Source organism: Mus caroli, unplaced genomic scaffold, assembly GCF_978045245.1.
Source record: "Mus caroli unplaced genomic scaffold, Mus_caroli_1 scaffold_10, whole genome shotgun sequence".
Classification (NCBI taxonomy): Eukaryota; Metazoa; Chordata; class Mammalia; order Rodentia; family Muridae; genus Mus; species Mus caroli.
The window spans coordinates 12,470,902-12,485,222 of NW_028227265.1; the positions used below are offsets into that span (position 1 = coordinate 12,470,902).

Sequence of the window (14,321 nt, forward strand, 5' to 3'; positions counted from 1 at the left end):
AGTGGTGGACCGACACACATTCATCCAGAATACCAGTACACTTAAAGATAATTAAAGTTTAAAAAAGAGATTGTTCACAAGGGATTAAAACTTAAAACTCCACAAAACAAAACACCACTTTGGAGGCTGACTATGTTGGGTTTTAGTAGAACCACTAGAGGGCGCCCCACACAGTATCCGGTATGAAAAAGACCAGTGCTAAGGAAGAGCAGACTCAGTGCTGCAGCAGACTGGAAAATTTGACCTGCCCCCCTCCCCACCCCCACTTCTGAGCTTTTCTGTGTCTGTTGAAAAGACTTTTGTCTATCTTCGGTTGTAAAGATCATGGTTGAGTGGCCAGGTGTGGTGGCATGTGCTTGTAATTCCAGCATTCAGAGACAGAAGGAAGATGTTGGAGGCCAGACCAGACGGCATAGTGAAAGCCTACCTCAAAACACCGAGGGACGGAGACACATCTTGGTGACAGACTCGCTGTCTAGCATGTGAACCTAGAAAACAATGAAAGAGTGTGTCTTTATGACTGCCCAGCACGAACATGGTGTACATACATATATACAGGCAGAACACTCATACGCATAAATCCAAAAATACATAGAAAATTTTAGAAATATGTGTCATAGCCCATGAGATACGCTGGGATAGCAATATAATTACAATATGTATCATATATGCTTGTTAAAGTATTTCCCTCATATATATGGGGGAAATAACAAATATTCACAGTCTAGAAGAAGACTTTGTTCCAACTTCATGTGTCATATACATCACATCTTTAGTGGCCGTTAATGCTATAAATCTATGCTATCAATTGTATATATGCTATACTGTATATATATATATATATTATATAATGCTATAAGTGTAAAAAGTAGTAATTCTTAGCTATTTTTTCCAAAAGCCTTTGACTCACCCTGCTTTTGGAGACTTGTTTTCCTAATACTTTTTAAACCAGAAAGCAAAGGGGCCTTGGAACTAGACATGAGTTGGGCACCAAGGGCAGCATGGTGGAGAAGTGGGCGGGCCCCCTCGCGAGAAACTGCTGCTTCTGCCCCACTAAAGTGGGCAGCACCAAAAAGAACAAAACAAGAAATCCTTCCTGTCAGCAGGTGTGGAAGCCCACGCCCTCGATCCCCTCAATGTTGATTTAGGACACGGAGGAAGGAGGGTTGCCATGAGTTCGAGGCCGCACCAGGCTACAAAACAAGGAAGACCTGGTCTCAAAATTACGCCAACCAGGAATGAGTCCTCCCGCGAAGTTCTGCTTTCGCTTTCCACACGGGATCCCAAGAAGGAAGGGACGATTCTGCCCAAAGGCAGAAGTGGCCAAATCTCCAGACACTGTTTGTGTGGCCTCTGAGGCATTCCTTCTAGAAGGCAAAAGGCTGTTGCCAGCGCAACTTGGCCGCCCAACGTCGCTGGTGCCTGCGAAGCTCTCGAAGCGTCTGGCAACGCGGCACCTAGCAACCGCGCACAGCGCGACGGAAATGCTCCTTAGCCCCGCCCTCAGAGGGGACTCCGCCCTTGAGCTGGTTTGTTGCGGGGTTGCGTCACTTCCGGCATGCCTGCACGTAGGCCCGCCTCCGACGCGGCCGTAACCTAGGGCAACAGTCCGGCTCTTGTGGGCCGCGACTAGCCGCTCCGGACCTTCCTTGCCTCGCGGCCCCGTAGGAGCGTCTGAGTGGCTGTGGCCACGTCCTCACCCCGGGGAACACTCCCTAGACACTTCACGGGCGGCAGAGCCGCGGAAGGAAGCAACCTTCAGGGTGGGTAAGCGAGACGAAGATGGGGTACGGTTCTGGGGGAGCCTGGACTGGGCGGGGCCTAGGGAGCCGCGTGGGCCTCGGGGAGGAGCCGTTTGATAGGCGTGGTCTGTGGGGGCGTGGTTGATGTTTCAATGAGAGAAGCTTGATGGGGCCCTCTTGATCTTCTGAAGGAAGGGTAGCTTGTAGCGGGTTGGGAGCCTCTGGGAGGGAGGGAAGGAACTTATGCGGCATGAAGGAGTGTGCAGGGACTATTAGTAAAAGGGAGAAACCAGATGGGAAGGCCTGGGCGCGAGATTCCATCTGCCTTGAGCCTTGGGAACCCTCAGAAGGCCATCCTTTCAGGACCCGGCCCTTAGTGAATTCAGAGAGCCGGAAAAAAGGGGCGGAGTGTAACCCCGTCCAAAACAAAAATCTAGAGCCTAGGCAAAAATGAAAAAGGGCACGAGTTGGAAGTGGTTGATATAGAAATGGCACACGCCCTACCCTGCAAGTGGAATTATTGGCTGTTGTAAGTTGCCATGTGGGTGCCAGGAACGAACGTGGGTCTTTGGCAAGAGTAGCAAGTGTTCTTAACTGCTGAGCCATTTCTCCAGCCCTCAGCCACCTTATTTTTTTGAGACATGTTCTCTCGCTGAACTCAGAGTTCACTGATTTTGGCTAGACTGGCTAGTGGGCAAGCCCTAGGAATCCTCCTGTCTCTGCTTCCTGGCGCTGGAATTAAAAGCCTTCATTCATCATAGCAATTGGCTTTTTGTGTGGGTACTGGGGCCCTTAACTCTGTTTTCTTTACCTGTGTGGCAAGCACTGTATGACGGAGCCATCTTCTTTCCCAAGCCCATTCTAGAAGAAATGCATGGGCTTGTAAGCCAGGCAGCCTAACCTGAAAATGGTAAGCTTCAGGCTCTCTGAGAAACTGTCTCAAGGGACTAAGCAGGTGAGTAAGAGAGCAGGGGTACCTGATGTGCACACCATGTGTGTAAAAACACGAGTTTAAGAAAATGGAAAAATATGGGCTGGAAAGATAGCTAAGGAGTTTAAGAGCACTGGCTGCTCTTGCAGAGGGCCCAGGTTCAATACCCAGCACCTACATGGTAGCTAATGACTAACTCGAGTTCAGAGGATCCAATGCTCTTCTTTGGTCTCCTAGCATACAGGGCTCGCCGCCTGCGGTACACAGACATGCTGGCAAAACATCCGTACACAAAAAAAAATTTTTTTTAAAAAGGAAAGGAAGGTAGCAATACAGACCTCCTGCATTCTAACAGAACAGTAAATTGGTATATAATTTGTGAGAAATCACAAGCGAGCCATTGAAGTACTTGGCTTAATCCCAGCACTTAAGAAGCAGAGGCAGAGCTGGGCATTGTGGCGCACGCCTTGAATCCCAGCACTTGGGAGGCAGAGGCAGGCAGATTTCTGAGTTCGAGGCCAGCCTGGTCTACAAAGTGAGTTCCAGGACAACCAGGGCTATACAGAGAAACCCTGTCTCAAAAAACAAAAAAAATAAACCAACCAACCAAACAAACAAACAAAGAAGCAGAGCCAGAAGGATCGCTCCAGGTTTAAGGCCAGCTCTGTCTCAAAACACATTAGAGCGGCTGGAGAGATGGCTCAGTGCTTAAGAGCACTTGTTTTGCAGAGAACCCAAGGTTTGATTCCCAGCAATTACGTGGTGGCTCTCAGTTGTCTGTGAGTCTAATGCTGTCTTCTGGACTCTGAAGTACAAGGCACACATGGAGTGTACATATGTAGGCAAAACACTCATACACAAAACACAGATAAACCTAATACATTTTAATTTGTTTGTATTTCTTAAGTATTCACCTGTATGTGTGTATGTGTACCACATATATGCAATGCTGCCAAGGGAGGGAATCAGATTCTCTGGAACTGGAGTTACAGACAGCTGTGAATTGCCATATGGGTGTTGGGAACTGAACGTGGGTCCTCTGCAAGAGCAACAAATGTTCTTAATTGATGAAGAACCTCTCCAGTCCCCCAAATAATAAACAGACAAACAAACAAATCTTTACAGTATTTTGTTTGTTTGTTTGTTTGTTTGAGACAGGGTTTCTCTGTGTAGTCCTGGCTGTCCTGGAACTCACTCTGTAGACCAGGCTGGCCTCGAACTCAGAAATCTGCCTGCCTCTGCCTCCCGAGTGCTGGGATTCAAGGCGTGCGCCACCATGCCCGGCAAAAGAAACAAATCTTAAAAAGAAAACCAAACCAAAACAAAAAGATGAAACCACACATCTCTGGCTTTGGTGATTTTATTTTTATTTATGGCAGTGCAGGCAGGGGGAAGGCGATGAGGGAAGATTGAGACAGGCCTTGACTGCCTCCTGCCTCAGCCTCCCACGATGGGGAGACAGACATGCGCTGTCATACCTAGCTCTAGCTGATACTTGTGTTTTGTCACCTGTTAATGTGTATTAGATGAAAGGAACAGTAGCAGAAGTTGAAGGTGTGTTTATAGCCGGAAAACTTAAAATTGAAGCCATGAACTAACTGACTCGCTCATTGTTAATTTTGAGGCTGGAAAGGAGACCACCTCTGCTCTTACAGAGGACCCAAGTTTGGTGCCTTGCGTTCCCATCTGGTACCTCTTAACTGCTTGTAACTCCAGTTGTCAGAGCACCACTGTCTCTGGCCTCAATGGGCTCGCACAGCCCAGCACTTGCAAATTACCACCCCCCTCTGTACACACACACACACACACATACGCACTCACACAATATACTTAAAATAATAAAATTATTAGTGCAATTGGGCATTTATATGTTAGCATACATGTATCACGTGACTGTGCCTAGGCTTGCGTGTGGAGGGCACAAGACAGCTTCCTGGAGTTGATTTCTCCTTCCACCTCCTGTTTTTTCCTGTTGTGCTGTGTATTCTAGGCTGGCTGACTAATGAGCTTCCAGGAGGTTCTACAGCCAGTGCCTTCCATTTCACTGGGAGTGTGGGAGGAGTTACAGACCCAGCTTAGTGTCTGTCTGTCTCTGTCTGACTGTCTGTCTGTCTTTCTCTTAATTAAATCCTGTGGCCTCTGGGGATTGTGCTTGGGTCATCAGGTTTGTACTGCGAGAGCTTTTACCTGCCAAGTCATCTCACTGGCCCTGAATTTTTTTTTTTTTAATTAGGAAAAGGGCAGCCACATTCTCTTGCTTGTGGAACATTAGTTTCTGCCTGAGAAACCTGAGTGTTCTCAAGTGGCGTATAATGAATTGCGATGCAGTGATCTGACCACACTTTGACCAGTTCCCCCTACGTTAAAGGAGCCAGTGCAGGTCATGGGTAACGTACATATAAACAACGCTGTTTATAAACAACTCCTGAATTTCCTGTGCTGCACTGTAATGGAATGCAGCTGGGCCATCTTCTTAGACCCTCGTGGGGTCCAGTGTCTGCTGCATTGTGGGGCTCACCCCAAACTACACTCTTCATCCTTTGCTGGTCCTCACTCTCAGTCTGCACAGACACCTTCAGATTCTTCTCAGGACACACACAGCTGGAAAGGGCTACTCAGATTGTGAACTATGGAGTGGATGGTTAGGATCCGTTCCTCTTTGTGAAGCAGATGCAGGCATTTTCAGGTTCCCCAGGCTTAGGCTGTGCACTTCCCCTTGCAAGGTCTTGCTCTGTGTTCAGGGCTAGAAGATACTGCTGGTGTGCAGAAACCAGTGTTGCTTCTGTATTGGGAAGAAAGAGCTTTCCAAAAGCAGCACTTCTCCAAGCTTGGTGGATCTTTAGAGTGACCCGGGGCTTAAAAAATACCATACCTCAGGTCATGGAGGTGGCTCAGCCCTTAAAGGCACTTGTCAAGGCACCTGGTGACCTGAGTTCAATCCCCGAAATGCATGTAAAGGTAGAACATATATATTCACCCCAAACAATACATACACATATATCAACACTTAGCTATAAGTGGTGGCCCACACCAAAATCCCAGCCACTTGGTGACTAAGATGGGAAGTTGGATCCAGTCTGGCAATTTAGGGAGACTTTGTTGCAAAAGCAACCCATGGTGCATTCATCAGTCAGCAGCCCCACTGTAAAGCCCTTCCCAGCACTTACTCCATGTCCAGACCATGCCAGAGGCGTGAGGATCAGTTGCTAAGTGTAGAACTCAGAGCAGAGTTAGCAGGTTCCGTGACAGTCTTGTCTCACCTCTTTATATGTTACCATAAAGATATACTTGGATGCTGCTTTCCAAGTATTTCCAGTGGAGCCCCACCTGGGGGCTGAGGCTGTGATTTCTCTGTATCTCTGCCAGCACTTGCTGCTTGGCTGTGTTTGGAGGAAGTAGAGCTGAGTGGGCCAGCAGGTGGAAGTGTGGAAAGAGAGTAACTAACTGGCGTCCTGGGAAGTTTGTGACCCCCAGCCGACTCTGAGGGTTCTGGGAAGAAGTGAAGCCTGAGTCTGTAAGCTGTGTGGTCCCTCTCCTCTGCTGATGTCAGCGTAGTGCCATTCGGATACCCGTGTCCCTTGTGAACTCTGTAATCGTAGCCAGAGATAGAGCTGATGCTAGTGCCTTCCCACCTTTTCTTCGTCCCTTTGGCCATTACTGCATTCAGTAGTCTTGGCCTGGTAGGTGACTCTGGCAGGTGACTCAGACTGGTGACCTGAGTTCAATCCCTAGTGTGAGTGTGAGTGTGTGTGTGTGTGTGTGGGGGGGGGGGATTAAAGGACAGAACTACAGAAGTGTTGTCCTCTGACGTCCATGAAAGTGTTGTGACATATCCCTCCACCTCCCCCATCACACACACACACAAACATGTTAAAAAAAATACACTAGTTTTTAACTAAAATTAGCCGTATCTTTTTTGTCAGCAGTTATAAATGGGTAATTTTATTTATTCTCAGTCTTTCTTGTATATGATAAAATATTTCACTTGAGCTACTGATCTGATTTAAAAAATATTAAAACCAGCTTTAACTGAACTTTGCAGGAAGAAGATGTTAAAAACCATAAGCAATCACCCTAGTAATGGATGTCTGTGAGGAAAGCGAGACTTTTTTAGAAAATACAGAAAATCAGAAAATTGAAGCTACGGAAGAGACGGCACCGACTTTACAATGTCCGGACGAGAAAAGTGAAAGGAGTCATGTCTTCTGCCTTCTTGGTGTCAGCGACCTCACACTGGAGGAGGATGGGAGGGCCATCGAGTGTGCCATCAGCACCGGGTGGGAGGAAGCTGTGAGTGCCACCTTGGGTCTTTTTCGCCTTCGTGGCTACTATGGGGCTTTTCCAAAGTAGTTTGTATTACTGATAGTGTTGTAGTGACACAGCGTGTGCTCACGGGCACCCATAGATGGTCTGTCAACATCTCCACAGCCATCTGGGGCCTCGTGCTGGGAAGGAGAGCACCCAGAGCTGAAACGTGGCACCCAGAGATCACGGACTGGTAACTGGGCACAGCAGGCTGGAAAGCTCCTGAGAGACTCACAGGCTCTGTTCTCCTGGCTCTCTAGAGCCTCTGGTTTCTCAGATCAGGAGTGAAAGCCAACACTGAAACCTCTAAGGCAGGTGCCTCGCTAGCACAGTTTTATAAGGAATGTGGGGCTCAGCAAGTTGGCTCAGCGTGTAGAGACGCCTGCAGTGCAAGTCCTGTAGACCTGGTGCCCACACACAGGAGGAAGGAGAGGAGTGACTGCACAGACTTACCTTTGACTGTCACACTCACACCCTGGTACGCTCGTCCATGCATAGATCACTCACACACACCAAACAGTTACGGTGATAAGGAAACGTTGTCAAACCTAAGATTAAATGTGGGCTTCCCAGGTTAGACAACAGAAGATGCAGGTTGCCCTAGTTAAATTTCAGATTGTGATCCCTACATAGCCCTGTGGAGTTTTCTTTGCTGTTGTTGAAGTAGGCAGCCTTAGCCAGGAGGCTTCAGAAGGAGGTGGGCATAGTTTTACTTTGGGCTCTCAGGGGTCCTGGTTCCCAGGGCTTCTCTTTTTGAACTGTCCTGTGCTTGGGAGACTGACTAACAGTACGAAAACCCCTTGGTCAGAAATGAACAGTTTTGATCCACGTTGCTGAACTCGAAGGAAGCTGTAGTCAGCACTCTAGGGGCTCAGTGCAAGTGCCACCACCCAGGTTTTAGTTAACATCAGCTCCTGCTCGTGCCTGAGATTAACATATTCTGCTATAATATAGTTGTCTGTGTGAGGCTAAGGTTTCAGAAGCAGAGGCAGGAGTTTATGGCCAGTGAGGCTACATAAGACCATGTCTCTCTCTCTCTCTCTCTCTCTCTCTCTCTCTCTCTCTCTCTGTGTGTGTGTGTGTGTGTGTGTGTGTATTTAAGATAAGTCAAGTTTAAGAAAAAAAAAAAGTGGCTCAAGTAAGGCTACCAGATTAGGGGTGTGGCCAAGATGGCGGAAGCAGGGCCTGGTGTAGTTGGCTTGAGGGTGACCTGCTACTTTCTCTGCAGGTCCATGGCTGGGGAAGGACCTCACCAACTGCCTGCATCTGGTCAAAGAAGAAAGTAAAAAGGGGGAGGGTCAGAGAAGGCACCAATGGTGGCAACGATTGCTTGTTCTGTATGAGTCTTTCCCAAGGGAGTCTGGAGCCCAGGTCCCTCTTGGAGGTTGGAAAACTGGAGGTGGGTGCTGAGGCCGAAGTGAGCGCCCAGAAGAGCTGGAGCTCTGAGAAGAACTGGAGCGTCCCCTCCCAGGGCCCTGGCACTGCTTCCAGAGAGCAGCCTAACAAACTCTGCATTCCCACTGACGTGCATGGAGAAAAAAAAAGCCTGCAACTCAAGGAGTTTATCTGGTGCATGGAGGAGTGGCCTATGCCCGAGACAGTTAGCAGCAAGGCCAGCAGGAACCCCAGCGGAAACACCGAGCAAGGGCTCTCCACCCCTGACTCCCTTGCATCCAAGGCTCTTGTGGTTCTACCCCCGCTGAAAAGCTCTCCCCACAACTTGGACGTCCTGAGTAAGAAAAGCAGGAATATTTTCTGGCAGCCGGAAGAAAAGGTGCTGAGGGTAGAAAAAGACGAGTGTATGGCTTGTGCAGATGGACTGAAAGTAGTAGACGGGAAAGGTGAAAAGAGACAATTTGAGCTGGCCAGCCACCTGAAGGTCACCAACGTACTGCCTTTCCCACCCACTGTGTCCCGGACCCACCTGCTGCCAGCCGAGTCCCAAAGGTGCTGCCTGCACTGGTCCCTCCTGCCCCAGAAAAGCTCTGTGTTCCCACCTAACCCCACAGACATCCACTACCTTGCCACCCTGCAGGTTTTGGGGCAACAGGGAAAGCAAAGCTGCAGAACTAGGCTCAAAGCCAAGGACACAAAACCTCCCAGGACCACTCCCAAGCATATTATCACAGAGGCCAAGCAGCAAAACAGGCCCCACGTCCTAGAGAGCAAAGTCTTCCCCAAACCTCTCTTGCCATCCCTCACAGTGAGCAGAGTTGTCATCCCCGTCTCCACCCACAGAGTCCTCTGATTTGCCACAATATAATTCCCTGGGACTGAGTGCTGCCTGAAACTCATTTGTCCCTTCCTGTCTTACCTTCTCCTCAATCAAACCTCCCTTCCCCTCCCCTCCCATCCCCTCTCCTCTGCTCCCCATCTTCTCCACTCCTCACCCCATCCTTTATCCTCCCCCCCTTTTTTTAGTGGGTTTGGATTCATTCTCAAAAACAGTATATTCAGGTAGGCAGGTGTGGTGACACACCTATATTTCTAGCATTTGGGAGACTGGAGCAGGAGGATGCCAAATTCAAGGCCAGCCTGGACTATACAAGACACTGTATGCATGTTACCTGCTTCTGCTGCTAAGCCATTTATGAACTCTAAGGTGGGTCAGCCTGTGTCTGCCTTCTTGGACAGTGGCTCCTGTGGAGGGAGGCAGAGCATCAGAAAGGCACATGGCTGCTCTCACCCCAGTCCCAGAGCCTCCCTACAGGGCTTCTGCTCCCAGCAGAGCCCCAGCTGAGTGCATGCTCAGCTTAGAGAGGCACCGGCTTGTATTTGAATCAGGCTTTCCTTTCCCTCAACAATGATTTAAGACACTTGAGGGATGGAAAGTCCCAGCTGTTTCCAAGTGGATATGCCAGTGTCCGAGGTGCCATATCTTTGTCTTGCATCCAGAGACCTTGTCCAGTACCTCCCCTGCCTAGGGTGTCACATCTTCATATTGCAGCCTTAAGCATCTCTTTGAAGACTGGAAGGCTTAGTCACAGAGTAACAAAAGCCTGAAGAGGAAGTTAGGAATTGGTTGGTCGGGAGAACCCCTCACTGATTGCTCCAACCTCACCTCCCTTCCTTCCTCAGCCTTCGCTTGCCTCTGGGAAGCCTGGGCTGTAGACACAGAGGGAACGCTGTTGTTACTTTATCCCTGCCTTCTCCCCGCCCTCAGCTTGTTACACCAGTGTGTAGCTCCGTACATTACCAGTGCTGTTGCTAGGTGGACAGATGCTTCAACCATTTTGTGGTAATTAGTAATCATTAAATTGCTTTGTAATAGCTTAGTTTGAATTGCTTAGAGTAGGCTGTATTTGAACTCAGATTTCCCCATCTCCTTGATGATGACAGAATATGACTGTATTCTCTTGCTTTAAGTTTAAGTTTAGCATTGCTCTCTAACATCTCATCTGTTAGCCAGAGGCTTTTTGGTTTGTTTTATTTTCATTTTTTCTGGTGTCTTGGTTTCCTCTAACTCATACTGGCCTGGAGGTATCTTTGAACCGTTCCTCCTGCCTCAGCCTTCCAAGGGCTTAGATTATAGGCACGTGCCAATGTCTAGCCTTCTGAAAAACAAAAACTAAACTGCTAGCCAGGAATGGTTGTATAAGCCTGCAGAAAACACACAGAAAAACAAAACAAAGCCAAAGTACGAAGGTAAAGGAGCGAAAGGTCACAGCACAGGGTCAGAAGAGGATGCGCTGGCTGGGGCAGCTCGAGAAGAGTTTGGTAGAGTCCTTTTGTCCACTCTTCCTCTTCCAAATAAACCACCTGGATTCTATCCCAAAGAGAAATTGGCTATCTCACTGTTTGTAGATAGAGAGGTAGGACCTACACAGGCCCTGGGCCTGCCCGCCTGAGCCAGGGCTCTCTCCAGCTCTCTGACCAAGCAGCAGAAGCGCGAATACAGCTCCCTATAGAAAGCAGGCAAGAAGCATGGACTAGCAGAGCACTTGCCTCGAATGGGTGGCCAGGACTTCCCTGCTTGGCCCAGGGTCCTTTGCCTTGAGTTTTTTCAGGCAGTTTGGAAAGACTAGGCTAAGTCACAAAAGTTTTGTTAGGTTTATTTTATGTATAATGTTTTATCTACATGTATATTTCCATGTGTGTGTGTGTGTGTGTGTGTGTGTGTGTGTCTGGTGCCCACACAAATCAGAAAAAGGCCTCAGATCCCTTGGAACCTGAGTTAGAGATGGTTGTGAGCTATTGTGTGGGTTCTAGAAATCGAACCTGGGTCCTTTGGAAGAGCAGCCAGTGCTCTTAACTACTAGGCCCTTTCTCTAGCTCACACAATATAAAATTTTAAGTTATTATGCAAAGTAATGGGTTTCATTATGACAAGGGAAAGTCTTTGAGGGCTGGTGAGATGGCTCAGCAGGTCGAGGCCCCTGCCACTAAGCGTGATGACCTGAGTTCGATCCCCGGGCTTCACAGACTGATCGATAAGTTTGAAGAGTGTTCACATGCACATATCCAGCAATTAAATGTTTTTCAAAATTAGAAAAAGTGCTCTATTCAGATAAGAGTTAAGTTCTGAGGGACAAATTAGGATAGGTTATGAATGAAATACCATTATGAAATCCATTCCTGGGCCTTTGAGATGGCTCAGCCTGCAAAGGCCTGTGTACAAACCTAATGGCCTGAATTCAGTCTCTGGATCTCATGGTAGGAGGGAATAGACTTCTGGAAATTGTCTTCTAACCTCAACATGTGTGCTGTAGCCCCTGACAATTATTTTGTATTCTAACTTTAAAGAATTGTTAAGGGGCTAGAGAGATGCCTCGGTGGGTTAGAGAGTTTGTCATGCAAGTGTGAGGATCTGAGTTCAGATCTCTAGCACCTACGTGAAAGACAAATTGGGTGTGGGTATCTATAATGCCAGGGCTCTTCCAGGGAGAGGGAAGCAGGGACAGGAAAGGCTGTCCCTGGTAGCTGGTGGTCCACACCATGGACAAGCAATGCAGAAGACCCTGTCTCACTGGAGAAGGGGAGGGCCAATATCCAAGGTGGCCCTCTGACCTCCACACGTGTGGACACATACTCTCGAACGTACATAAAACACTTGGAAAGTTCTATAGATCTTGGTGGAGACACATGATAGGAAGCACTGTTCTGCTGAGTCCCTTAAAATAACTTGAGAGGAGGACCAGTCTGAACAGAGGGCTCACATTTCCTGAGATTTGTTGGGGATACAGGAGATGGAGTCTTTGCTAGCATACACAAAGCCCTGACTTAACTCAGGAGCCCCGCTGTAAGCCTATAGAAATTATAGTAGCCTTTACAAATGTATTACATTTGTGTGTGCACGTGTGTATATACACACGTGAATGTGACATGACACATGTTTGAAGGTCAGAGGACGGCTGACTGGAGTCAGTTCTCTCCACCAAGTGGGTCCTAGGATTTGGATTTGGGTCGTCAGGCCTTGCAGCAGGCTCCTTTACCCACTGACCCATCTCCCTAGCTCCTCCCTTGTTTCTTTGAAGTGCGATCTCAGAGTGTAATCCAGACTGGCCTTGACAGGTGATCCTCAGGATTTGGAGAAATATGGGCAGGTATCTGTGTGTGTGTGTGTGTGTGTGTGTGTGTGTTTAACCAGATAATCAGACAAAATACCCCAAGGATGCCTCCGTGGACATATGAAGAGCTTTTTGCATTCATCACTTCCCTGCCCAGATAGTTAAGTGCCTGATACAGCATCTGCAAAATTACATATAAATTATATATAATTTAACTTATATAAATTATATAGATAATACAATATATTTAATTAATATATTGTATTATATTCATACAATAGTTTTTGATCATTTTTTTCCTTCCCATATTATTAACATGCTTCATAAATGGACTTGCGGATGGCTGCCTGCTGTTCTGTTCGTCAGAGATGCTTTATTCTGGTAATCGTTACAGAGTTAAATTTTAAAGGTTTTGTTTTCCCTCATACTGAAGTTTTCATATAAATCTGTCCACATTTATGACTATTTTTGGCACTTGAAGAACTGCTGAGCAAAAGCATGGAGGTATTTTATGCTCTTTTGTTTTGTTTTGTTTTGTTTTGTTTTTTGTTTTATTTTTGGTTTTGGTTTTGTTTTTTTCGAGACAGGGTTTCTCTGTAGAGCCCTGGCCGTCCTGGAACTCACTCTGTAGGCCAGCAACTTCAAACTCAGAAATCCTCTTGCCTCTGCCTCCCAAGTGCTGCCTCCCAAGTGCTGGGATTAAAGCCGCGTGCCACCATGCCCGGTGGTATTTTACGCTCTTGAGTCTCTTCATAAAGCCTCCCCCAACCCCACTTTGAGACCAAGTCTGGCTGTCCTGGAACTCACTTTGTAGACCAGGTTGGCCTTGAACTCAAGAGATCCTCCTGCCTCTGCCTCTCGAGTGCTGGGATTAAAGGCAGGCGCCATCATGTCTTACATAAACTTCTTCCTTTCTTTTCTTTCTTTTCTTTCTAATTTACGTACAGGAGTACACTGTAGCTCTTCAGACACATCAGAAGAGGGCATCAGATCTCATTGCAGATGGTTGTGAGCCAGCATGTGGTTGCTGGGAATTGAACTCAGGACCTCTGGAAGAGCAGTCAGAGCTCTTAACCACTGAGCCATCTCTCCAGCCCATAAATTTCTTTTCAAAAGCATTATCTAAGCTCTAGTGTGCTTCAGGGCAGCTGAGTGTTTGTGTCTCACTACACTTCTTGAAGCGGATATGTTGGAAATAAATAAATTATTTTTTGTTTTGTTTTCTGAGACAGGGTTTCCCTGTGTAGCCCTGGCTGTCCTGGAACTCACTCTGTAGACCAGGTTGGCCTCGAACTCAGAAATCTGCCTGCCTATGCCTCCCAAATGCTGGAATTAAAGGTGTGTGCCACCACTGCCCAGCTAATTTTTTTTTTCATACAATATATTTGGGTCATGTTTCTTCCCACCTCTTCATCCCATATCCTTCCACCACCCTGCAAACCAACTTTATGTTCTTCATCTCTCACTTTCCAAAACAAACCCCACAAAGACAAAAATCAAACAAGAAAAAGCCCAATAAGATATACACAAAAAGCCGGGCGTGGTGGCGCACGCCTTTAATCCCAGCACTAGGGAGGCAGAGGCAGGTGGATTTCTGAGTTCAAGGCCAGCCTGGTCTACAAAGTGAGTTCCAGGACAGCCAGGGCTACACAGAGAAACCCTGTCTCGAAAAACCAAAAAACAAACAAAAAGATATACACAAAAAAGCCAAACCAAAAGAAAATTCCCCCAAAATCAAGTTTGTTTTGTGTTGTGTAACTCCTCCTGGGCATGGGGCCTGCCCGGGAGTGGGGTTGATATACCCAGTGACACTCCATTGGAGAAAACAGATTTTCC

The 14,321-nt window shown here is 47.5% G+C and overlaps 1 protein-coding gene across 5 annotated transcripts; it reads left to right on the top strand.

The window, feature by feature from the left end:
• Positions 1–1,569: 1,569 nt before the first annotated feature.
• Positions 1,570–10,742, top strand: CUNH16orf46 (chromosome unknown C16orf46 homolog). 5 transcript variants are annotated; one of them, XM_021171006.3, is made up of 4 exons: positions 1,570–1,767; positions 2,598–2,697; positions 6,716–6,963; positions 8,207–10,742. In XM_021171006.3, exons 3-4 carry the CDS (start codon positions 6,754–6,756, stop codon positions 9,224–9,226), a joined length of 1,230 nt encoding a protein of 409 aa, XP_021026665.1. In that variant the 5' UTR covers positions 1,570–1,767; positions 2,598–2,697; positions 6,716–6,753; the 3' UTR covers positions 9,227–10,742. The 5 variants fall into 5 exon arrangements, with proteins under 5 accessions (XP_021026665.1, XP_021026666.1, XP_021026669.1 ...); XM_021171007.3 differs by having other exon boundaries at positions 1,570–1,763; XM_021171008.3 differs by lacking the exon at positions 1,570–1,767 and adding an exon at positions 1,866–1,938.
• Positions 10,743–14,321: the final 3,579 nt, after the last annotated feature.